General features: G+C 41.1%; 1 protein-coding gene and 4 non-coding genes across 5 annotated transcripts; 3 read left to right on the forward strand and 2 right to left on the reverse strand.

Moving 5' to 3' along the window:
• The first annotated feature begins 1139 nt into the window (after nt 1-1139).
• LOC144515859 (calpain-9) lies at nt 1140-25040 on the forward strand. Its single transcript, XM_078247027.1, has 20 exons — nt 1140-1458; nt 4033-4102; nt 5802-5920; nt 6389-6522; nt 7611-7779; nt 7948-8019; nt 8397-8488; nt 8754-8828; nt 9756-9907; nt 12287-12432; nt 13650-13858; nt 15362-15404; nt 17002-17073; nt 17414-17474; nt 18492-18556; nt 20591-20659; nt 21014-21092; nt 22210-22326; nt 23943-24001; nt 24656-25040. Exons 1-20 carry the CDS (start codon nt 1201-1203, stop codon nt 24680-24682), a joined length of 2088 nt encoding a protein of 695 aa, XP_078103153.1. The 5' UTR covers nt 1140-1200; the 3' UTR covers nt 24683-25040.
• On the forward strand, nt 15528-15600 carry trnak-uuu (transfer RNA lysine (anticodon UUU)). Its single transcript has one exon. It is a non-coding gene; the product is annotated as a tRNA-Lys (tRNA).
• On the reverse strand, nt 16482-16554 carry trnak-uuu (transfer RNA lysine (anticodon UUU)). Its single transcript has one exon. It is a non-coding gene; the product is annotated as a tRNA-Lys (tRNA).
• On the forward strand, nt 18940-19012 carry trnak-uuu (transfer RNA lysine (anticodon UUU)). The gene has a single exon. It is a non-coding gene; the product is annotated as a tRNA-Lys (tRNA).
• On the reverse strand, nt 20112-20184 carry trnak-uuu (transfer RNA lysine (anticodon UUU)). Its single transcript has one exon. It is a non-coding gene; the product is annotated as a tRNA-Lys (tRNA).
• Nucleotides 25041-26246: the final 1206 nt, after the last annotated feature.

The following is a 26246-nucleotide window of genomic DNA, read 5'->3' on the forward strand; positions in this document are numbered from 1 at the left end:
CCACTGTAAAATACTCCAAGTACAAATCCTGCATTTAAAGTTTTACTTTAAGCAGTGTGTTGGATTAAGTGGTATATCACAGTGAGGTTGCTGATTACAGCCAACTGAATAGCCTTTTCCAGGCGTGAAGGAGAACCTATGGTGGCCTTCAGGGAACGTAAAACAAGCCTAAATACCCTCTAGATCCAGTGTTTGATTTGTCCATTCTTGGCTACTGTAGAAACATGGCATAAACGGGGCCTAAATCCGTGCGCCCGGATAGCTCAGTTGGTGGAGCTGGCGCCCCATATAAAGAGGTTTACTCCTCGATGCAGCGGGCCTGGGTTCATCTCCGACCTGCGGCCCTTTGCTGCATGTTATTCCCCCCCTTTCTCTCCCCTTTCGTGTCTTCAGCTGTCCTGTCAAAGTAAAGGCAGAAAATGCCCCCAAAAAATAAATAATCTTTAAAAAAGAAACGGCCTAAATCCTATACACTGGTCCTTGATGTTAAAATGCTAAAGTATCCGCATCAAAATATAAAGTACTCTGTGCAGGATGGCCCATTTCAGAATATTATATATTATATATCTGGATTCTAATTATTGATGCGTACATGTGTTCATCACTGTAATGCTTCTGCATGATTTTGGTTATATTGTGTATTTATCTGAATCTGCAAAGTAACTTGTAACAAAATGTATACAAAAAAAATAATTTTATTTTTTTGTTTTCAAAAGTTCAAATATGTCAAAAAATATACATAAACATACGGCCAACGTATTTAATTAATTCAATTATGAATTTAATTTACACAATAGTAATGACAAGCTTACTAGCCTGTAGTTAATGTAGCCACTAAGGTAGCTGCTATCCACAGATACAGTTAAGCTTCAAAGATTCCCTGTGCAACATGCATGTTTAACATTCACACATACAGTAATGTATAAATATCTATGAATATGTCAATAATTATTATTTATTATACTTAGTGCACCATAAAAAGGGTATGTATAAAGGCTTTTCCCTGAACAAAATGTGGGAGTGCCTGTCTGACACGGACTTAGTGAACTTAGCAGCACCAGCCACACCTTTCGTGCAGGTGAGCTTCTACCTGTCCCGTGTAACTTCCCTATAGGGCGTGGCGTCTGTGGATTTGTTGTCTTCTTAAAGTAGAAGTCGGAAGCTCACTCAGTTCAGAGTGTTGAGTAGAGCACGTAACAGATGTCTAACATGAGAAAGTCGCGGAGTGTTTCGTCTGAAGTCTCCCTCCCTCCGCCGGAGGACGATGTGGACTCGGTCTGCTCCGACGAGCTGTTCGGCTCTCAGTCCCGCCGCTGGCTGGCGGACCTCATGACCCGGGGAAAGCCTGCGGAGAGTGGGGTCGTCCACACGACCGGCCGGGACGGACTCTTCGTGGACAGTCACTTCCCTCTGGGACAGCTGGAGATGCAGTCCGGGGTCATGTGGAAACGACCAAAGGTAAAGAAAAGATGTAAACTAAATCCTCTGCTGTGGTGCATTAAAAGTAGACTAAAAGTTTTAGGTAACAAAATGTAGCCTACAGGTACATTACCTCTACCTAGGCCTACTTATTTGCGTGTAACTGATAGACATGCTGATGCATTGATATTGAAACAGCATTTATATTATATGACGCAGTAGGCTAGGTGCCACCCAGTAGTGTACAAAGTATCTAAAATTGTCTCTATATTGAAGAAGAACAGAATAAATTAAATGCTCTTACGTGTATTCGTTGGAGATAAAAAACAGAATAATATAATATATAATAATAAAAAATAATAATAAAACACATTGAAAGGAGCCACTATGCATAATGAGTACTTCTAATTTAATTTACCTGATATTATGTCTGTACTTTTACTTAAGTAACATTTTGAATGCAGGACTTTTACTTGGAGTATTTCCACTGTGTGGTATTTCTACCTTTACTTAAGGATCTGAATACTTCTTCCACCACTGAGTACAGTTAGACCGTGGTGGAAAGTAACTTAGTACATTACCTCAAGTACTGTACATAAAGCATCATTTCGCGGTACTTGTACTTTACTGAGTATTTCCCTTTCATGATACTTACTAGGTTACTTCTATAAGCAGTAGCCTACAGTACTTGAGTCGGTAGGCTTAAATGTATATTGTCTTCTAACAGTCTGGATAAGATAAAACCCCGGTGGTGTAAGTACTTTGTTGAGTAAATATGTGACATATCAAACAGGCATCTCTACATGAGATTAAAGCTACTCCTCTCTGTAGTGGTGGCACAATCAAAGTCATTAAGGTTACACTTGGTGCATTGTAGAAGGCAATTGGCAGTTTTGGCAGCTTTTAGGCCAATGAACTATCCACTGTTATTGTTTATTCTGGTAAGAGCAGTGAAATTGTTGTGGCGACTCCTTCACTCATCTTATTTTCCTTAGTCGCCTTTTTGAGGAGGATTGCGACTCGAATGGTAAATAAGCACTCGTGGAGATCCTTACGTTTCGTTCAAATAATGCAAGATTTATTACGTCAAAAAAAAAAAATGCTCCGTGGTTGACTTTCAACAGAAACTTAAAGGTTTACTACCAAACGATCACACTGTGTACGCTACGGCAGAGGCAGTTCTAGGATCAGACCTTTAGGGGGGCCATTAGCCCCTAATGAGAATGTGTCTCGGATACAGTGCCTTGCAAAAGTGTTAAACCTTTGAGCCCCCCTAAAAAGGGTCTAAAATCGCCAATGCGCTACGGTCACTAAGCTGTTTTCTGTCCACCTCTCGTACTCAAACAAAAGAACTCCCCAAGCTGTCACCCAGCACCTCCTTATACCTGCAAAGGTGACCTAATTAGGAGGAGGAGCGGAAGTTACCGTATTAACCCTAACCCTAGGAATTATTTGAAGTTAATTCTTCAGATTTAAAGTCCAAAATTGAATTTAACAATTTAGAAATGAAATAAATAAATAAAAAGTAAATACAAATCATCTTGTTTGTTTTTACAATGAAATGAAGAAATACCAATAGACTTATTATGGCTCCAACAAAAATGTTTTACAGTATTAGTATCCAGACTGTGCAATATAATGTAAAAAGTTCGATGAGTAGGTTTTGCTGTGTAACTTAATGTACTGGGGGTAAACAAAACAACAAGAATGCTGTACAGCACAGTATAATGCAACGTAACAGTGTCTCTGACCAGTGGTGGGAATGGAATTAAGTAAAAAAAAACAAAAAAAAACTGCGGCAACCTGCACCACGAAACATAACAAACAGTGTTCCAGCGTTCCAGCCAGTAACCGACAAGAAGGATTTGGGGGTGCGTGGAAGGGAACGGGATGAGGAAGAGGGAGGGGCGAGCACTTTTAAGTAAGGTTTTGAATGCAGGACTTTAACCTGTAGTGGAGTACTTTTACAGTGCGGTATTAGTACTTTTACTTGAGTAAAGGATTGGATGTGACCGAGCCTGACCCGAACATCATTTCTAAATATCTGTCTGAACATGGACGGCCCCGTAGGGTACCATCTGGTCCCGACGGGCTCGGTTCGGGTATCCATCCTCTAACACACACGCCTATTAACTCGATAATAAAGCCGTAAAGAAGGCTATCTTTCAACTCAGGACAGCGCCACTTCTCAGAAATACAGATACGATTGGAGATAAAAAGTTTAACTGACACGGAACCCCGATGTGCTTCGTTGGAAATTAAGAATCAAAGCCACCGACATAACCAATCACCTTGTGACAGACGCTCCACTTAGCACCAACTGCTGTTTAATTTTAAATGAATGTAGCCTACTGGCAGTCTGGCACACGTCCTGAGTACTCCTTCAAACAAGTTTGAAGATGAAACAGATACAACTTGCCAAGTTTATGCCACATTGCTCTGATAGCTGATCTTAATTAGCTGCCGCTCCCTTTGGTGGTGCTGTTCAGACACGTTTTATTTATCATAATTTGACTGTTTTCCTCTCGATCCTCTCTCTCATTCCTTCTCTTTCGTTTCCTCTTGCTCCTCCTCTTCCTGTTGGTCAACCTTCCTACTCCCTGCTGTTTCCAGGAGATATGTCCGTCCCCTCAGTTCATAGTGGATGGAGCTACGCGCCTGGACCTCCGCCAGGGAAAACTCAGTAAGTCGACAGCTGCTGCTGCTGCTGCTGCTGCAGTGTTACACAATACAGTATGTTCAGACATGATGCGTCCACAGGGCACAAGGGACTCGTTGCCCACAAGACAGTTGAGTAAAAAGCATTAACTGTGAAGTTTAACAAATCAACGTTGGTATTTTGTCATATAGATTAGGCCTGAGGTCAGGTGAGTTGAGCCTCCACTACATTTTTGATCAGAGCTTTCGCCTGGACTTTTTTGTTTGTTTTTGTCTAGGGCTGGACAATATATCAATATTATGAGGCTAGATATCGTCTTACATTTTGGATATCCTAATATCGTGACATGACAAGTGTTGGTTTTTTTCCTGGTTTCAAAGGCTGCATTACAGTAAAGTAGGGTTGGGCATCGAGAACTGATTCCTACTTTTAATTGTTTCAAAAATTACGATTCCAGTAGAATCGTTTCTTTATTGGAATCATTTGGAATCGTTTGGAGGATTTGGTTTCAAATCTGATCATGGGTTCCAAATTTAACATGCAGTCAGGCGCTTGTTGTGTTGCAGCCTTGGAGCTCAGCAAGAGGCTCTCTAGTCTGGCTTTATTTTACGTTGAAGAAGCGCTGTAAAACTGCAACCCACCATTGAATCAAAAATAAAACGTTCCTCTTATTTGTGAAAAGGGCATGTGACCCGTTTCGGGTTGAACAACATGTTTTCTTGGAAAGGTGTGAAACGGTGGGCAACAGGTTTTGAGGTGTGTTTTCTCTTGTTTGTTGGGTGTGTCAGAAGTGATACCACATATCCTCCTATACCTGGGATCTTCAACAGGGGGTATGGGAGCCCTAGGGGGTCCTCAGACTAATTTTTGAAAGTCATTTCAATGAATCCAACATTTTATTAGCAAATATAAATCCCCACTGAGGATAGGCTTACTGGCCTATAGGTAAGGTGCTCACTAAGGTAGCCATCTACAGATACAGTTCATCACGAGGATTTACTGTGCCACATGTATGTTTTAAAATGAAAACATGATTTATAAAATCATGCCAACAATTATAAGGCTATTTTAAAAGCTTAGTATTCTATGCACTAAAAAAGTATGTATAAAGGCTTTAGGCCACCCTACACGTAATTGTAGGCCCACTTTAATATGCAACCACATTTTATACAGTATACTTTCTTTCAGTTAGGAGGTCCTTGGCTTAAAAAACATTGAAGACCCCTGCTCTATACCGTCTGTATGTAAACTCGTGGTAATACACACAGCAGGGTGGTCAACGCACCACTGTTTTTGTTTAAATAAATGTTTTTTTCCTTTTTGTCGGGGCTGAACGCACTCCAGAACAGGATATTTTATATTTTGTTGCAGTAGCCTACCTGTTGTTGGCCTTATTGGTTGACCAGGTTGAACCTGCTCCTCCACCAATATAAAGGTCCAGTGACATCACAGATTGCAAACCCCTGCGTTTAAATGTACAGGCTGCTAACAAGAACAAACGGCATACTGCATGCACCCTGAATCAACCGGCCAGTGCACAATGGATTATGGGAAACTGATTGCTAAAGAGCAAAAGATCTTTGGGCAAAAGGCGGCTGCATATGGAGGACAAACGGGGCTTATAAACAGTGTGCGACAACCTGTGTTGAGATGCAGACTTTAAGGGATGAACCACCCTCCTCTGCTGATAACCTGACCCACTTCTCCGACCTCCTGTCCTCAGGTGACTGCTGGTTGCTTTCTGCTATCGCGTCTCTCTCCATGCACCCCTCCCTGCTCAAGCAGGTCATGCCTCCAGGACAGAGCTTCCAAGACGGATACAACGGATGCTTCGTCTTCAGGGTAAAACATCAGAATGCTGCCTAACACGCTTTCAAGGTTGATTTCTCAGTCTCACGAAGCTCAATTGCAGTTTATTATTAGACTTTATTAATCCTACAGGGGAAATTCCCTCGTTACAGCAGCTCCAAAAAATTCACACATCAGAATAAGACAAATGAATGGTGCGGATGAATACAAATGGCATATTGCACAGTAAGAAGTGACACAAAGTAATAAATAAATATGCAAAGTGCAGAATATTGTCAAGTAGTGTAGTAGTGTGATACACACGTTTCAAGGACAGTGACACAAAATGATTCTCTCTTTCTTTTTTGTGTGTTGATAATATTTTTGCTTTCATCTAAATTACCATTTCTGCATGATCTCAGATTTTGGGAAATGTTTGAAACTGACATGTCTTTTTATGACGTTTGTGGAGTTGTTGAAATGCAGGCCACTGGCACTGTGACAAAATAACTCTCTCTACAGTTCTGGCAGTACGGTCAGTGGGAGGAGGTGAAGATAGACGACTTGTTGCCGACTCAGGACAACAAACTGATCTACCTCAACTCCCCGGAAAAATGCGAGTTCTGGAGCTCCCTGCTGGAGAAGGCCTATGCCAAGTCAGTCCCTGTCAATCAAGTGTGTGTGTGTGTGTGTGTGTGTGTGTGTGCGCGTGTGCGCGCGCGTGTGTGTGCGTACCTTTTGACATTTTGTCTGGCACCGCGATCAGGAGCACAAGACATGTAAAGACAAGACGTATATACAAATTCATTTCATTATGAAATGGAAAACATTGCCAGCCTCTCAGGGTAATTATAAAAGCAAATACTTTAAATGGGTGATACATAATTCGACTTGTAACGAGCCGATGACGCCCTCTGAATAAACTATAGGAGGAAGCAATATAGTCAGGATGCCGGCCATTTTGCCCAATTGTTGTCCGTTGTAGATGCAGTCTGCCTTTGACCAATGTTTCATAAGTTATACGCATTTTCAAAAAGTCCGTATTAAGTAGCTTTTTTTTTTTTACTTCATCCAATACCAGGTATCACCAGAAATCCCCTTAACCATACATAACAAACATGGAAACACACATACAGATGTTTTGCATGAAAAACAGCAAATGTGCCGTGTCTGTGGAACCGTTCTTACATTCTGTGCAGTCCTTTCACCTGTCCAGCTGAATGAAATACTTTGTTGTAGGCTACATATCTCCCTCAATCTGCCTCTGTGTTTGAAAATGTCTTCAGACATTTGGATGTCTTCACTGTTATCAACGAGCTGTGCTGTCTAGCTTCTTTGCTGTCCGACTCAAGACGTTACGGTGGCTAACTTGTCTGTCTGTCAGCATTTGCTCTTAATTAGTCATCTGAAATTCCCAGGCTTCACAATTTAAACGTAAGCAGTTATTTGTGAGAATTGCAAAAATGAACCATAAAAATAAAATGTTCAGCAGGTCTCTTCGATGGGGCTTTAGAGCAAACCGGGCAGTGTTAACTCTGTGACATCCTGAAGTCCTTTCATCGCTAAATACGGAAAATCTCTTTATTTGTTAATCTATTCACCTGTCATGTTTTCTCAGCAAATTCATTTTCACTCAAGAACCTTTGTATGCCCAATAAGACCTTGTTTGTGCAGTTGTTTATGTGTCCGTTCACCACCTGGAATCTGTCTGATGTTTTTGTCCTCCCTGTGTCTTTCGTCCCAGGCTGAAAGGTGGCTATAGAGCTCTAAACATGGGTTTCCCTCATGAGGCAATGGTCGATATGACGGGTGGCGTGGCTGAGGTTTTGAATATCTCCGCGATCAGAGAACTGCCGGCCCTCCTCAGCTACCTGCTGGCTAAAAGAGCGCTCATCAACTGTGCTAACTCCCAGGTACGGTGAGGAGGTTAGCGATGGCATGAAAGGTGGAGGAACTTGACCGACTTGGTATGTCTAGTTTCTAATCCCTGGACCTGCTGAGAAACACTGACTGAAGCAGAACATGTCCTGGCTTTTCCTTCTGTCCTGACTGTGGGGTGGATGTTTTCTTTTTGCATCCAGGGTCCTTTGGAGCAAGGGAATGTACTGGGGATCAGGTTCAGACATGCCTACGCTCTGACTGCAGTAGAGAAGGTAAATCGTTATTCAGCTTGACTTGCCCTAGTCTCGCTTTGCCAGACCTTCCTCCACAGCGCTGCGGAGGAGGGTCTGGCTAGTCCACACAGCATTCCGGGACGGGAGAAAAACTCTGGTTTATTGGCATTTCTTTAATGCCAATAAACACATGACCGGACCACAACTGTCTGAATTTTGGACGTAAATGTGAAGCTGCAATAAAAGATGCAAATATGAACTTCAGAGGGGAGGAGTGGAACTCTTTTTACTGAGGCTACAAATACTGAAATCAACAAGACTAAAATTTAAATGGAGGATTTGTAAACATTGATATGGCCTGTTCTTCCCACTGTTCTCACCTTTTCTTACTGCCTGTTTTTCTGCTCCTCTGTCAGGTGAAGACGGCATACGGCACCGAGGATTTGGTACGAATCCTCAACCCCTGGGGCAACACAGAGTGGGAGGGGCCCTGGAGTGACATGAAAGGGTTGGTACACGCAGGGTTTTAATGTATTTCATAACTGTTAAAGGAATAGAAGAAGGCAACTTACAAGATTAATAGGATTGCGCCCTCTACAACTACCTGAAATGTTTTATGTGCTTGCATTTGCATCGATCATTTATCAGATATATACATTAAAATATGCAGTGGTGGAAAGTAACTAAGCACATTTATTCAAATACTGTACTGTACAATTGTACAAGTAGAATGTTGAGGTACTATTTGTGTGTCTGTGTCTCTCTCTGTGCAGTCCAGAGTGGAACACAGTGAGCTTTGAGGAGCAGAAAAGACTGGGAAGAGTCAGTCGGGAGGACGGGGAGTTCTGGTGAGTTTAGACATCTGAACGTCTCTCTGTGTGACGAACATCACTGTTGACTCAGACTCTGACTGCCCGCCTTCTGCAAACACGAAACAAAACACTCCGACATGTGAGTCTCAACCACAACAAGAACCACAAGGAGAACAAGGAAACTGGGAAAACAAGTTGGCATAACCATTATTTTTGTCATGCACGGATGCTTTTTATTCTCATTTGTCAGAGAAGGAAAAAAGCAGGCAGACGCCAACATCACGGTATCAAGCCTTCAACCAGCTAAACTAGCTTACAGGGCTCGCACAACCAGTAAAACATTAACTGATAGTTGTGTTCCGTGATCGTGGCTACACACCTTCCCCCGCCGGTCTAGGCTAACGCTGCGACTCATAAATGTTCACTTATGTTCAGCAATTGTGTGTCTCATTTGTCAATATTATGAATTAATAATACCAAAAACAACAACACGATATGTTCATTATATATCGACCATCGGCCGCCCTGCTCTCTAAATATCGGCATCAGCCATTGAAAAACCCATATCCACCTGGCTGTTTCGCACTTAATTTGTGTGTCTATCTTTAGATTATTTGAATTGGCAGGCTAATAATAAGCTAAAGGCTAAGGCTAGGTTAACAGCAGGCATCGACAATAATATCTGAATCATGCGATCACTATGTTAAAATACATTTTGGCTCATTTTCCAACATCACTGACGGATAGCCGACTTCAATAACATCATAAGCCAAAAACCATGGCAACAACAAGCATGTGTGCATCACTTTTTAGTGTCCCCAGGAAACAGTTGACGTTGTCGTGTGATGCTCTTGCAGCACGTGTCTGTATTCCGCTGTGTTTTCTCTGACTGCAGCGTGTTGAGCTCTCAGGGCCACCGTATATTTGAGCAGACTCACCAGTTTCTCTCTCTCTCTCCGTCAGGATGTCGGTGTCAGACTTCCGACAGAACTTTGACTTGATGGAGGTGTGTCACCGGACTGACAAATCGGAGACCAGCGGACTGCCGTGGTGCTGCATAATGCATCATGGGAACTGGGTGCCGAGCATCTCAGCTGGAGGTCCTGCCAATGGGGGTAAGACACATAGCGATGCACGATGAAAAAGTCTGTTTTTATTGTTCTGTGTGTGGTAACTTGTGTTGGTTACGGTACCGGTGACCATTATGTCTATAGTTTTTTTGGCTGTTGCTGCTGCTTTACATTAAAAGCTTTCCTCCATGTTCAGGAGGAATAATTCCCAGTCGCTGTAAGGCTTTTGTTGTGAAACATCTGCAGGAAGGTAGTTTAACAGCAGCTTAAGCTGTATAAAATAGGAGTATCTGTCTGTCTGTCTGTCTGTCTGTGTGTGTGTGTGTGTGTGTGTGTGTGTGTGTCTGTCTGTGTGTCTGTCTGTCTCTGTCTTTCTGTCTGTGTCTTTCTGTCTGTTTGTCTTTGTGTCTGTTTGTCTGTCTGTGTGTGTGTCTGTCTGTGTGTGTGTCTGTCTGTCTGTCTGTCTGTCTGTGTGTCTGTCCGTCTATGTATCTGTCTGTCTGTCTGTGTGTGTCTATCTGTGTGTCTGTCTGTCTATCTGTCTGTGTGTATGTGTATCTGTCTGTGTGTGTGTGTGTGTGTGTGTGTGTGTGTGTGTGTGTGTGTGTGTGTCTGTCTGGCTGTCTGTCTGTCTCTGTCTTTCTGTCTGTGTCTTTCTGTCTGTTTGTCTTTGTGTCTGTTTGTCTGTCTGTCTGTGTGTGTGTCTGTGTGTGTGTCTGTCTGTGTGTCTGTCTGTGTGTCTGTCTGTGTGTCTGTGTGTGTCTATCTGTGTGTCTGTCTGTCTATCTGTCTGTCTGTGTGTGTGTCTGTGTGTGTGTCTGTCTGTGTGTCTGTCTGTGTGTCTGTCTGTGTGTCTGTCTGTCTGTCTGTCTATCTGTTTATCTGTCTTTCTTTCTGACTGTCTTCCTGTGTGTCTGTCTGTCTGTCTTCCTGTGTGTCTGTCTGTCTTCCTGTGTGTCTGTCTGTCATGTGTCTGTCTGTGTGTCTGCGTGTCTGTCTGTCTGTCTATCTGTTTATTTGTCTTTCTTTCTGTCTGTCTTCCTGTGTGTCTGCGTGTCTGTCTGTCTGTCTGTCTGTCTGTCTGTGTGTCTGTCTGTCTGTCTTCCTGGAATAAATGTTATGTTTAATTTGGGCCGCTAGTGAAAATTAGCATCCTGACTAACCCTCGCACATTTACAGCACATGTTTTTATCAGCAGTCTGTTTAAATGATACAAAACTAAAATATTTGATTTAAGCTACTATAGAAGTAGTAAAGTGCAGGTCATTTTGTTGTAGCTGTTCTTTGTTCAAACACACCCCTCGCCAATATTTGCATTTCCATTTTGCGTTAAGATTAGTTGACAACACATCAAGTTGATACAACTTTATTTGTACGTCTTACAGTACCCAGATTGTATTTCATCACTGCAACACTGTCCGTTTATGTGTGGTCTGATAACCTTCATGTTGAGGCAAATCTTCTCTTATTGAGTCACACCACTTTAACAAAATATGCACCAGCTCAACTTGCAGCCCATTCTTGGAAATCACTTGGCACAGGAACATTAGTTTCAAATTTCAAGTTATTTATTGTCATGTGAACAACAATTTCAGTCGTTGCCAATGACATTCCTAGATCTAAGGCTCCCTCCAACATTAAATACATATACAAAGAACTCACACAAGTAAAAGAGAATCTAAGACATAAAATAGTGCAGAAATGAAAATATCTGCACTATTTATATATGAAATATATATATATATATATATATATATATATATATATATATATATTTGTGGTAGACGGGTGAAAGAGGAGCTTGAGACATGGCAGCCATCTCTGGAACTGAACATTATTTAACATCCAAGTAGAAAGTTACAGGTGCTGAAGGAGCATCCAGGAGGTTTGCTCTTAAGTTAAAAAGGTCAAATTAACCCATTTCAATGAACCATTTGTCCTAAAAGATAGGTTTAAGACTTTATTCACATAACATAAATATACTTTGTAGATATACTGGAGTTAGGTAAGTGTTTTCCAGATGTGACGTTGATCTCTGGGAATTAGAAGGAATTAACTATGTTGAAATGTTCTTTTTCTTTAACTTTAGGATTTTTTAACATCGGATTTGATCGAACCACAGCCCAATGCACAAGTGTTAGTGTGACTGAGAGTCATTTTATGACTGCACATGAAGGTGGAGCCTTACGTGTCTTTATAACATATTAACTCCGAAATGCGCGTTTTATGAATTTGAAATCAGTGAGTTTAAAGGTAGATGAAGTTTTTGTGCTGACCGGTTGTTGACACGACTGAGGGAAACGCTTCACTCGTGTACTCACTTCAGTTTATGGTTAAAGGCTAATTGTGTGTGTGTGTGTGTGTGTGTGTGTGTGTGTGTGTGTGTGTGTGTGTGTGTGTGTGTGTGTGTGTGTGTGTGTCAAGGTTTCTTCTGGCAGAACCCTCAGTTCTACTTCACCCTGTCGGAGTTGGACAGGGACCAGAAGACCTGCTCCTTTGTTTTGGCTCTGATGCAGAAATACCAGAGACGTATGGGCGTTGACCTGTCTATAGCCCTGCATATATACCTGGTACACACACACACACACACACACACACACACACACACACACACACACACACACATAAAAAACATAAACGTTTTCCAAATCTTTTGACCTCTAATACTAAATCAATGTGTAGTTGGGGATCATGTTAATGAGACATTTCTCCTCTAAACTTCTCACTTTGTTTTTTTTTATTATTTTATAACAAATAAAATCCAAAAACTAACCCATTAATCATCTCACAACTATAGACTGTGTATAAAGATGGACGACGCGTCCCCACTTCCTCCCACTGTTCAAAAGTGAAGCCAAAATATAGATAGATACGGCTGCTTCCATCTTGTAATTTTGGAGCCAGAGTCTGCGCAGTAGTGATCGGGCGGTGGAGTCGCCGTATCGAGGTCCCGCCCATACACCGGCCCGACCAATCGCGAGTCAATCCCAGCTGTCAATCATGACGTTTCACCCCAGTTTTAAAGCATCAAATACCTAAAAAAAAAAAAAACTTATCAGAAAAAATGAACACAAACATCAACATGATCAGGACTACCTTAAATGACACATGAAGGGGGCGGGGTTTATGACCTATACTGCAGCCAGCCACCAGGGGCGGTCCAGATATTTTGGCTTCACTTATACAGTCTATGCATCAACTCCTGTTAAACACCCCTCAGGTTCATCTGGTGACCCTTTGGAGGGGCCCGACCCCAAGGTTGGGAACCACCGGACTAAACTAGCTAACTGTAAACCAAGTATTTAAAACTGGCGCCACCTCGAGCAGCTACAACACACTGCTTACACACTGATGCATCAGTATTCTCATGATCTAATAAAGTCACACATCAGTTACCGGAGACATGAGTACTTTTACTTTTTTTTACTTACTTTTACTAAAAAAAGACTTTTTTGCCGGTAGTACTTGTGTTCTTTTTAGTCAAATAGGATTTTAAATGCAGGAATTGTACTTGTAATGGAGTGTTTTTGCACATTGTTGTACTGGTACTTTTACTTAGGGTAAAAGATCTGAATACTTCTTCTGCCGCTGCAGAGATGTGAACATGTGGGAGGATGGTATAAGAGCTGGGATAGCATGAGACTTTGAATCTGAAGGTCCAGGGCTCAAGTCTCTGCTCAGATGAGATCAGTTTAACAGCAGGAAACAAAGTTTGGTCATTAAAATGACATTTTGTGGCTCAGTAGTTTGTATATCTGTGTATTATAAGTGTGTGCTGTCCCTCCAGGCCCCTCGTAACAATAAATACCTGTCGCCTGAGGACTTGGCTGTGCTCCACCCGGTCCTCTACAGCCCCCAATACTCCCCACGTCGGGAGGTTGTCCTCCGCGGCTCCCTTCCACCCGGTCGCTACATCATCATCCCTTCAACCGCCGAGCCCAATCAGCAGGGAGCGTTCCTCCTGCGGGTGCTGACAGAGCAGGGCAACGCTGCCACGTGAGTCATGGATCAATCTGTTGACGGACAGTTTGGAAAGTAAAAAAAAAAAATACCCAGCAGGCACCATTAAACTGTGTTTCAAGTGCAAAAAGGTGAAAAGGCAAGAAAGACAACCTCCCAAATCCACTGGTGAGATAAAGAAACCTCAGAGGGCTCAAAAGAATCACTGAATGAAGTTTCCGATTTATTACAGAGTTAAGTCAGTATTCAAAAATGTCTAACTTGGTGTCATAAGTAAGTGCACACAGCTGCAGGTCAGGAGAGATGAACACAAAATAAGATGTGGCATCATATTTACCACTGCAGATTGGGGAGGAGGATATGAAACTCGAGAAAGTTCAAACCACCTTTTTCATTAAGGGGGCCCTCTTTTCTATCATTGGATACACTGACGACCCATGACTAAGTGACATATTTTATGGATATTTCATATTTCATACTCACTGCATAATAATAATAACAGTACAGATAAACTGTACATCTAACCCAAATAGTGAATGCCATAGCCGCAGGAAGTTTGTGTAAAACGATCAATTTGGAAGAATTTTTAGCAGATTATTTCCTGTGACTGTTGCATTAGAGATGAGTTTAAAACAATTATCTGTATAATTATTATTATTATATATATTTTTTTTTAACAATCTTATTTTTCCGGACATTCATGCTGAAGAGACTGAAGAGATAATGTGAAAAAATGTGTTTTCACATTATACAGAAACGAGAAACTCATATAACCACCCCCTCCCAAATACCAGACATGAACATAAAGACACTATACATAACCAGATGTCCGTAAGGAAAAATAAATAGCATGAAGTAAAAGTAAAGATTTTACAAGATACTTTTTTTTTTTTTTTTTTTACATTGCCAATGTCTGCTTCCATTACCTCAACAGAAGTCAAGAAGGGCTGCCAGATATTTTAAAATTTCCCAGTAGACCCTCTGACTGTATGTCTAATTTTCTCCAACTGAAGATGGCACATGACTTCCCTTATCCAGTGGCTATGCGTCTGTGGAATAGGGTCTTTCCATTTAAACAGTACCAGTCTCCTAGCCAGAAGAGAACAGAAGGCCAACATGTTCATTTTTGCAAATCCCACTACAGGCTGTAGGTGGTGCCAGAGGAGCCAGATTATAATTTTTTAATTACCTGTTTCATGTAGTTCTATTCGAACATAGGGTCAGTTTCAGCAAATATGACAGAAAGTTTTATAAGTCTTACCTACTGCACCTTTGACTGCGTACATTTCTGATGCAGGACGAGGCTGTTGAGCAAAGAGGGAAGGCTTGTGAAGCTTGTGCTCAGGTCCTCACCGGGCCCTTGTCCTGTTTATATCTTAATAATAATCCATAAAATAACAACCAGTTATGTAGTGCAGTCATTACTGTCTTAGAAGAACAGTCTGATTCATCGTTGATGATAGGACTGTTAGGACTTTAGGCTTTGTGATTATAAATATTATGATTCTAATATGTTTTCATGTTGTTGTTTTTCTCCAGGCCAGCCAACAAACCATCGCCACAAGACTCTTCAATAATAGAGGTAGGAGACGAGTTAAAGAAGTCACTTCTCCTGGTGAAGTAGACTGGGCTCAAACTAAATTCATCAACGCCTTAGTACAGCTTTGATAGCTTAGTCATAGTGTGTTCTCACTAGAACAGCAGAGCCTGGATAGCTCAGTCGGTAGAGCATCAGACTTTTAATCTGAGGGTCCAGGGTTCAAGTCCCTGTTCAGGCGAGACTGGTTTTAAGTTGCCTTGGAGCTGAAAAAAAATAGGAACATGTTCATCAGTTGATACAGAAGTTCTGACTACTCTGGACTTTGTACTGCAGTCATGAAGTAAACTACATCAGAAATCCGATGGGAGTCACTATGTACAAATATTACGTACATAATGGTAATGCCTTTGTCTCATAATATAAAAGAAAATTCACTGCAAAAAAATTATATATAAAGATCCTGGGAGAAATGTTTTTATTACATTTTAAGAAGAAAAACATAATTGACAGAAGCATTCCTATATTTTCTTGTTACTAAACGCAGAAGGAGTTTACTATGACCATTACTGTGAAGTGTGTACCATTTAGTATTGTGTGTAATTTAGTCTCGCATTGCCAGACCCTCCTCCACAGCGCTGCGGAGGAAGGTCTGGCTAGTCCACGCAGCATTCCGGGATGGGAGAGAAACGTGCTCTGGTTTATTGGCAGTTCTTTAAACCAATCACAATCGTCTTGGGCTAAGCACCATGCGGAGCCACGGTGCCTCTGCTTAATAGTCATGGGAAGGAACTTGTTTTGGTGGAACGTGTGTACGTTCAAAAGGTTCAAAAGTTGTTTTAGTCGTGCAACAGAAAACTCAGATTGGACAGATAGTCTAGCTAGCTGTCTGGATTTACCCTGCAGAGATCTGAGGAGCAGTTAACCATAGTCCTCATACATCCACCGGAGTTTAGAATGCCAGCATGAAGGAAGCACAAGGCAACAGATATCTGGCGGAATGTCCAGCTGCACCAATCCCGGAAGTGGAATGTCGTGGATATAGACTATGTGTAATTAAACCTGAGTTTTCGCTGTTTATTGATTTTCCTGTTGCTGCTTCTAGCATTTTAAAACCAGTCTCGCCTGAACAGGGACTTGAACCCTGGACCCTCAGATTAAAAGTCTGATGCTCTACCGACTGAGCTATCCAGGCTCTGCTTGCAATGCACTAATAGCAGTAACGCCATTAGCCCATAATGCAATACACAAAGAAAATATAACAGCTACTCGCAGCTGCAAAACATAAAATAAAAATAGCAAATTGAGAAAGGAAGATCTTGGAAAACAAAAACATATATTAATTCTTAAAAAGTGTCAGATGATGCTGTGCCCTCCAATGTTGCCACAACAATACAGTACTTTCATCTTGAGTCTAAATGCAACTGATGATAATCTGTGTGGCAAGAGCCAACAGTCAAGAACAAAACAGTGCCTTGCACCTCACGTAGGGAACAGATATATGCAAAAATATTGACACTTAGAGGGTTGATTTAGTTTATCAAAGCAACATTTTTTTTTTTTAAACAAAAAACTATGGTTGAAAAGTTGTACAGTAGGCATTTGTTTGTGGAAGTAAAGTCTCTGTGTCTTCTTCCTGCAGCGTTCATTTCCTCACCAGGCTGCACTTCCTTCGTCTAAATCTACCGAACAACTGTTCAATAAGCACTGCAAGGTGAGGTGTACTCGCACGCAGAGCTGGCTCAACTAACATCTGGATATATGTTTGAACTTTAAAGGTGCCACGTGGATTTTTGTTCCCCCACACAGTTCAGACAATCACAATCATTCATGTAAAATGTATGTTCTGGATCTTCTTTGCTCAGATATCTGCCGTGCTGTGCTGTGCTAAACCCTAGCCTCCTGCTGCTGTTACGTGCAGTTTCTGGTTTAAACCACGAGCTGTAAGGAGTTATATGTTTTCAATGTAGATGTATGAAGAGGAGTCTCTGTGTGTGTTACGCTGACTGTTATGACTTGTGCTGTGACTGTTTCCCGCTTTGTGTCATCATCAGAAAGGGCTTTGCAAACCAGTGCACCTCTACAACCTGCTGACCGAGATCATACAGGGAGGAGGTCAGTGGCGTCTCTCTGACTAATAGACTTATTTAGTCTTGTTTCTTTCAACAGAACATTGTTGCGATTCCTTCAATGATTGTGGGACACAAGTTACACGTCAACCTTGATGTTGTTTCTGTGTATAAAGCAGCAGCGAAGTAGCCTGGTTGACACCAGACCCCTTCTCAGTTGTAACTGAGAGTGGGTCTGGGAAGGTTCATTCACAGCTCATTTCCAAAGTGGCGTCACCAGCGGACGCCACTCAAATGCCTCTGGGTGAAACTGGATAGTCCTTCAACCAATCAGACCAACGGTCCAGGTGACGTAGCAGCGACAGCGGCATCAACGGGTTGCTGAAACGCAACCCCATGTCACGCTGCGGTGGCCAATCATGTAAACGGAGATCAGACTTGTCGGTGTGTTTAGAGCTATGATTTGAGGCAGTGTGAGAGTCCCGCACAGGAAACAGGAAACATCACTGCCTCTATTGCTGCCACAAGACAGTTTTAAAACAATACGAGGGTAAAAAAACGAAACACAAGCACTGAACTGCCCACGAGTTTGTGTGATAGCTAAATGTTTCCTGCAACAACAAAGCACTCGCTGTGTTTCGCTCATCTCTTTGTGAAATAAGCTGCCTTCAGGTGAGGTCGGAATCTATAAATGATATGACGGAATACAGTAATTGTGAAATATAAAGTCTACTTGTGCTTCGTTGGGGGGGTTTAAGAACACAACAGGACGTCACACAAATGGGCCGTTTCATCGACACTCCCCCTGCCTCACCACCCTGCAGCAAATCGCCGGATCCCTTTTCTTGGTGTGAATGCCCACTTAAACAGGCCATTTGAGGGTCGTTAACGTAACAAAATCCTTATTCATGGCACTGATTGCCTGGTGGAGTTGCCGACCCCGCCACAGCCTACAACCACCAGTATTTAGAGCTATAGAAAGAGTCTCAGCCTCTCACATAATACTTGTATATAATGTATGCATGGTGACTTGTCCTCTGATGATCTGACTTGTTGTGCTCAGTGTTGGCCGGCAGTGAGAAGTACTTGGCTCTGGAGCACTGCAAGAGCCTGGTGATCCTCATGGACGTATCCTTGAAAAATACAATTATATATATATATATATATATATATATATATATATATATATATATATATATATATATATATATTATCTGTATATTATATCTGTCTGTCATTATCTGTCTATGATATCTGAACAAGCACACTCAGTGCCTGCACATTTCAGTGTTAGCAGACAGATGACCCAACCACGAAGAGATATATAAAGAACGAGCAAGAAAAATAAGATCAGCACCGAAACCTGTTGTCTTATTGATCATGATCAGCTCAATATGATTTAGAAGTATTGATACCATGGTAGAGTTTTCTACCATGGTAGAGGTGTAGACTGCTGAAGAATAATGGTACTCTGTGGTTCTTTGTTCTCACTGTTGATTACTGACTGCAGAGCCTGGATAGCTCAGTCGGTAGAGCATCAGACTTTTAATCTGAGGGTCCAGGGTTCAAGTCCCTGTTCAGGCGAGACTGGTTTTACATGCTTAAAGCAGCAGGAAAATTAATCAGTGGCTCAAACTTAGGTTTAATTACACACAGTACTAAATGGTGCACACTTTACACTAATACCAGTAACAAGAACACGGGTTCCTGGGTAGCTCACCTGGTATAGCACGCGCCCAGGTACAGAGGGTTTACTCCTTGATGCAGCTGCAGCAAGATTGACTCTCCAAAAGAAGAATCTTTAGTACCAAGAAAACTTACCAATCCTTCTGTAAATAATGTTTTTCTTTCTAAATTTTTGGTTTTCCATGATTTTTGGTTTTCCATGATCTGTGAGTTTTCTTTTTTCTTTTTCTTTTTCTTTGATATTATAGGACAATGGCGTTACTTCCATTATTATATGTAATATTCGGACATAGTGACTCTATTGCACATGTGTCAAACTCAAGGCCCGCAGGCCGAATCCGGCCCCTTGCAGATTTAGATCCGGCCTGTATATCAATTTAGGTTCACAATAGATTTTGGCCCGCCTAGTTGTGCGCCTAACCAAAAACACGGGGAAATGTTTTTCGTACTGCAATTACGTGACATTCAAAGCAGAATTTGGTAGATTTGCCGACTTTGAGACTCATAAATTCCCACAGAACAGGAGACTTTTCATTTTCAGGCTGTGAAACGGGTTGTTGTAAAATACATTTTCATTGTTTTTGCTTGATTTGCTAAATTCTATGATGGCTAAGGAACTTTTTTTTGCTGACTTTATGTCGACAAAAATGCGTCCAAAAGCGTCAAAAATTTCAGAAAAAGAGATTTAAAAAAGTGACAAAAATGTCTTAGAAAGCCACAAAAGTCTGTAAAACAACAAAAATGACTGGAAAAAAAGCTACAAAAATGTAGAAAAAAAGTGACATGCAGTAATAAAGTCAAAGATATTTACTTTTTCAATAAACCTCGACATGTTGGGCCCTTAGTGAAAATTAGTTTGATCCCCTTGATCTATTGGACTTGGGATGTAGTTTACTTTGTATCTGCAGTACACAGTCCAGAGTAGTCAGAACTTCTGTAGCAGTTAATAAACACCTTCCTGCTCTTTTTTCAGCTCTAGGAAACTTAAAACCAGTCTCGCCTGAACAGGGACTTGAACCCTGGACCCTCAGATTAAAAGTCTGATGCTCTACCGACTGAGCTATCCAGGCTCTGTTATCAGTCATCAACAGTGAGAACAAAGAGCCACACAGTACCATTATAAAAATAAATTTGAGGACGACTGGGTAGCTCACCTGGTAGAGTGTGCGCCCACATACAGAGGCTTAGTCCTCGATGCATTGGTCGAGGGTTAAATTCCAACCTGCGGTGCTTTGCTACATGTCTCTCTCCCCTTTCATGTCTAAAGCTGTCCTATCTAATAAAGGCCTAAAATGCCACAAAACAATCTTAAAAATAAATGTGAACGATACCCAGCCCTACTTATTAAACTGTGTTGGTTTTATCTGGGGGATTCTTATACTCTGCATGTCATCGGCTCGGCCTCCCAGAGTTGTCACTGTTGAGGATTGTCGGTGTTTGTGCGGTTCAATTCCTTGACCTCGGTGTTTCCTTCAGAGCCAAGGCAGCGCTCAGCTGACCTGGAAGGAGTTCCAGATTCTGTGGGACAAGATCAAGAGGTGGACGGTGAGGTTCCAAACACACCATGCACACCAACATGGAAGCTGTCTAGATGTTCCAGCTCGAGCTTTTACTAATACTCCCTAAATACTCTGGCTGTCTTTTTTAGCTCTGATGCTGTGTATTTCTTACAGAGTACTGCACAACGACCGTACTGCCATTTCAAAAACATTTTTTAACTCAACATACTGGATAAAAAGATCCAGAAGATTGTCACAAATCCCTTAAGTGAAGCTGATTTGAAAAATATGTAGAATACTCTTTTGTTTCATCATAGAACGGTCAGAAAATAAGCACAAGCTGTCAGTGTAGATGCCGTTTTTCCTGCATTCAGTAAATTAATGTTATATCTCTCCTCAGGATATCTTCCTGGTGTTCGACAAGAACAATACAAAGCACCTGGAGTATCAAGAGGTGGCCCCCGCTCTGAAGGCAGCAGGTAGGACTCAGCACACACAGCCACGTGAAGTAATAGATCATTCATTCACACTAAAACCATGCCTGCGTCTGTGTGTTCATGGGTCACACGGGTGTTCAACAGTCATCTGTCAGGAAAACTCATCTGACCAGCAGGGGGAACCCAAACACCACTTCTCTGCAGCTCATTCCTATTGGAGGAAGTAACCTGTTATATTTAGAGCTGTAACAAGTCCAGATGTTGCTGTACAATGAATTGTTACAGAAATAATTGCGATTAACAATATAATTGTCTCTTTTAGTCAAATTCAAAAAATATGTAGACTTTTAAAAATCTAATTCCAGGATTCATCTTTGGGTTCTATCACTGTCATGTGACCCAGATAATGTAATAACACAAATACACAGCCTATGACGTAAACCACGCCTCTTTACTATCATAAAACATATTTTCCAACTGTAACACCCCCGCCCCACACCCCCCATTCATTGGTTGCTATGAACGCGTTAAGGGTCAAGTGCCAACAACTAACGATTGAAATAATAATAAAAATATGTAGTCCGACCAATAATCACTTATATAATTACAATTTGGCACATATAAACCAAATCTATAATTACCAGTCATACGCCTTAAGACCTTAACTAATGTAAACACTGTTAACACTAATGTTAAAACTGCTGATTGTGTTAAAAAAAACTTTGTAATAAAACAATTGTGTAATAATTGTTACAGGCCTATATTTACTCGGAGTACATTCAATTGTAGAATTATCGAAATATATCATTAAATGATTAGATCACGAATCATTGTTTTTTTTGGTTTATCAAGTCAAGTGTTATTAAGAACATGAATAACTCCGATTTAGTGGTTGCCTCTGTATCAACAGATCCCTTCATTCATTTGTTTGTGGCTAAACCCCTAAATTGGCACGTTCATCTACATCTACATTCAATGGTGGAATGTAACTAAGTACATTTACTCACTTACTTACACTTACTGTAAATCAAAGATCTGAATAGTTCTTCCAACGCTGCCTGTATACATACATATGATATGTGGGTTTTGATATGTGAGGCAGGCTGAAAAGAATGAAGTGATTTATTGTGAGCTGGGTTTGTCCGTCTCTCTGCTCCAGGCATCATGGTGGATGAGTTGATAATGCAGCTGGTTGGACTGAGATACACGGAGCCCGACTTGACCATCAGTTACCCCGGCTTCCTGTACCTGCTGATGAAACTGGAGAGCATGATCCGTAAGGGGGGGGACACATTGTTACAGTCAGTGGTGGAATGTAAATAAAGCTGTAACTGTCAAGTACATTTACTCAAGTACTGTACTGAGTCTTTTCGGTGACACTTTACTTGGGTGGCAGTAGCTCAGTCAGTAGGGAGTTGGTTGGGAAGTGGAGCGTTGTTGGTTCAAGTCCCCATACGGACCAAAGCATGGTGGTGGACTGGTAGCTGGAGAGGTGCCAGTTCACCTCCTGGGCACTGCCAAGGTGCTCTAGAGCAAGGCACCGAACCCCCAGCTCCCTCACTCTGACGTCTCTCCATTCAGTGCTCAGTATAGGTACTGAGCATGTGCGTGTAATTCAGGCCTGTGTGTAATGTGTGTAATAATAGAGTGAAAACATTGTAATTTCCCCTTGCGGGATTAATAAAGTATACATTACATTATTACTTGAATGTATCTACATAAGAGTGACATGACACTGTCATGAGCACATGAACCCTAGCCCTAAGCCCTCATGACAAAAACCAACTTAATGACTTAATGTCATAAACATTCATGACGCATTCATGACAGTGTCATGTCACTCTTATGTAGATACCTTCAAGTAAAGTGTAACCGTCTTCTCTTCTCATGCCACTCTGTACTTCTACTCTGCTACATTTCAGAGAGAAATATTGTACTTTTTACTCCACTACATTTATCTGACAGCTTTAGTTACTGGTTACTTTACAAATTAAGAGTGTTGCGCACAAAACACACAAAGTTTATAACGTCTGATGTTTAATTATAAATGAAACTACCCAACAATATATAATAATAGAACGGCCTACAAGTCCATCTGAAATGATTAGACCATTAAACACAACTGTTTGGATCCTTTCCACTTTCTGAAATGGGAGAATATTTCTTCACTTACAATATACAATTTGTCGCTTTTGACGTTTTTTTTGATGCTGCTGAAGCTTTTTTGGCGCTTTCGATGCTTTTTTTGTTCCCAGGTTCCAAAATGTGAGTATTTTTCTTTACTTACCATTTACAATTTATCGTTTTTGGCGCTTTTTTTGTTTACGCTGTTGAAGCGTTTTTTGGCGCTTTCGATGCTTTTGTTTTGTTTCCAGGTTCTAAAATGTACTTTTACTTTTAATACTTTAAGTACATTTTCCTGACGATACTTACATACTTTTCAACGCAGGACTTTTACTTGTAACAGAGTATTTTTACAGTGTGGTATTAGTACTACTTTTACTAATGTAAAGCATCTGAATACTTCTTCCAACACTGGTTACAGTGTTCGGGAAATGGATGCTATTTTTAATCTGGAGCTGGATGCTACAGATAAAAAAAAACAAAAACAGTACCATGTTTAAAACACTTACATGTTTGCTATCCAAAATAATTGAGTCCAACATATCCTCCCGCGTAATTACTACGACAAGGCTGACATGTACAGTTGGATGTGAAGAGGGGACGGAGGAGGAGAAACAAAGGATGAGTGAGGAGATGTGGGGAAAAGATTGGCTAAAACAGCATAGACTATGTTTAATGAGGAATAAGCAGGAAATGCAGAGCAATATCTATGTAGATGTAGATCATTCAAAGTCAACTTTATTGTTCATTGTTTTTGTCCTCTTGCAGACAAATTTCAAGCGTACGACATGGTGGGAATGGGAAGCGTGACTGTGAACTACACACAGGTATGAGCATGGATTTATATCTGAACAACAACACTGACTCCTTCCTCTTAATGTGCTTCAGAAAAGAGAATTAAAAGAAGTACAGCAGTAGAAGTAGCAGGTGTGATATTTTACTTTTATAATATGAATGCATTTAAAGCTACAGTGGGTAGTTTCTGTCGCCCCTGTGAGGAATTCTAATGACAACAAAACTGTCGGCGTGTCCACATGATACAAGCCTTCCGTGATCGCACAACACGCCCAAACTTTCCATAACATAAAATGATCAAAGAGCAGTCCTCTCAGACATCTGACTGGACCCAATACAAACCTTTGAACGGTGGTGTATATATTAAGGTTTATCATTAAACCAGGCAAGGGCGTAACTTTGGGTTCAACATTGGGGGGGGGTTTTGAGATCTCCACTTTTGAGCAAAATTGAAATTTTGAGCGTCAAACATTGTCACTTTCATCTTCTGCATTCTGGTGACATTTTCTGCATCAATTTATGGTGCAAATCTCTGTATTAATGTAAAGTAAATTATAATAGGTTTTTGGGGTGGGTTGAACTGGCCGGTTTTGATTATTTTTGATTTTTTACATCCCCCTGTAAATTATACCTTTGGAACCAGGTGAGTTTTAACTAAATGTTTTGTGTTCTCTGATTGGTTCCAGTGGCTCCACATGACCATGTACAACTGACCACTCAGACGGATTCTTCAGGATTTGCTTTGTGTAGTCTTTTTTTCTGCTGCTCTCTTCTGATTTCCACGCATCATTTTATTTTTCATACAGTATGCAGGACAGTAGATGTACAGAAGTGTTTAATGATAGAAACATGTAGCAAACGAAGATGTGATAGGCCATTTATATTTCAGTTAGTTGTCAGTAGCAATAGGAACATCGTCCAGTGTTGTAATACTGGCTCAATGTACAAGGATGGAAGCAATGCTGCTTAAGTCAGTACCATTTACACTAGTGGTTATCGCATCATGTTCTTTACTGCAGCTATGATATGTATGTATTCAAATAATAATAAAAATGTGATCATAAAAAGAAAGTCTCTTCAGTCATGGAAAGGGGGGGTCAAAGCAAGATGGGGGAGCTATGAGGAAGAGGAAAGTTTAGGATTCACAGTGTTGGTGCTCCCCTCAATGATTTAATGTAATGAATGGAAATGCAGAATACACATTTATCATTACACAGCAGGAATATGAATCCAGAAACATCAGATCTAATAGGAAAACTCAGACAAGGGAACATTTTACTGCAAAATAACTACTTTTACTTTGAAACTTTAAGTATTTTTAGCTGAGAATGCTTACATACTTTTACTTAAGTAAGGTTTTAGATGAAGAACGTTTATTTGTAGTGGAGTATTCTCACAGTGTGGTATCAGTATTTATACTGAAATACTGGTTGCCGTTCTTCTCCCTCTAAATGTTTATCCTACTGTCCAGTGTTGGGACTAACGTGTGTTTTTTGTGTGCCGGATAGAGGCCCACGATTTTGTACCGTATTAGACACTATTTTCTGGTCACGAATGGTATACAAGTTCTATAGTTATGAACATCTATGTAACTTTTTCTACAGTCTGCAATGACTCTGACCACAGGCGATATTATTCAGAAATGACCCTCTATTCTTTGCTGATGTCTGCAATGTGTAAATATCCGTTTTCACGAGTCATTCTTTCAGGTGAGAACAGTGTGTGTGTGTGTGTGTGTGTGTGTGTGTGTGTGTGTGTGTGTGTGTGTGTGTGTGTGTGTGTGTGTGTGCGTGTGCGTGCGTGTGTGTTCACTATCCTGTTGCACTACTGTAATGTTAGCTCAAAGGGACTTTTAGGATGCCATGTGACAGTCATACAGCAGCCACACCCTGACACACTGTCTCTCTTCCTGTCTCTCTCTGTTTGTCACCTCTCTGTGTGCTTTATTGAAGTGAGTATCCTTCGTCCCTGTAAGAACTGCAACCAGTGGTTGTTTTTAGAAAAAGCATGACACAAATATAACCCTAAAGGGTCAGTTCACCCCACTAACAAAAACTGGTGACAGCCAGTACAAGTACAAAAAAAGCAAAAACAAACTGACTTGTTATATGGCCCTGCTTGTTTGAGATATCTGTCTCTGAAATATCTGCCGCACCTCAGATCAAAGGAGGATAATTGAATTTTGGTTCACGGCTTTGAAACTGGAATACAGAAATTTTGTCAGTTGAAGGGACTTTCTTCAGTCCAGAGTAGTTTCACAATGAAAGATGTTTCCAA

This window comes from Sander vitreus, chromosome 3 (genome assembly GCF_031162955.1).
Source record: "Sander vitreus isolate 19-12246 chromosome 3, sanVit1, whole genome shotgun sequence".
NCBI classification, from domain to species: Eukaryota; Metazoa; Chordata; class Actinopteri; order Perciformes; family Percidae; genus Sander; species Sander vitreus.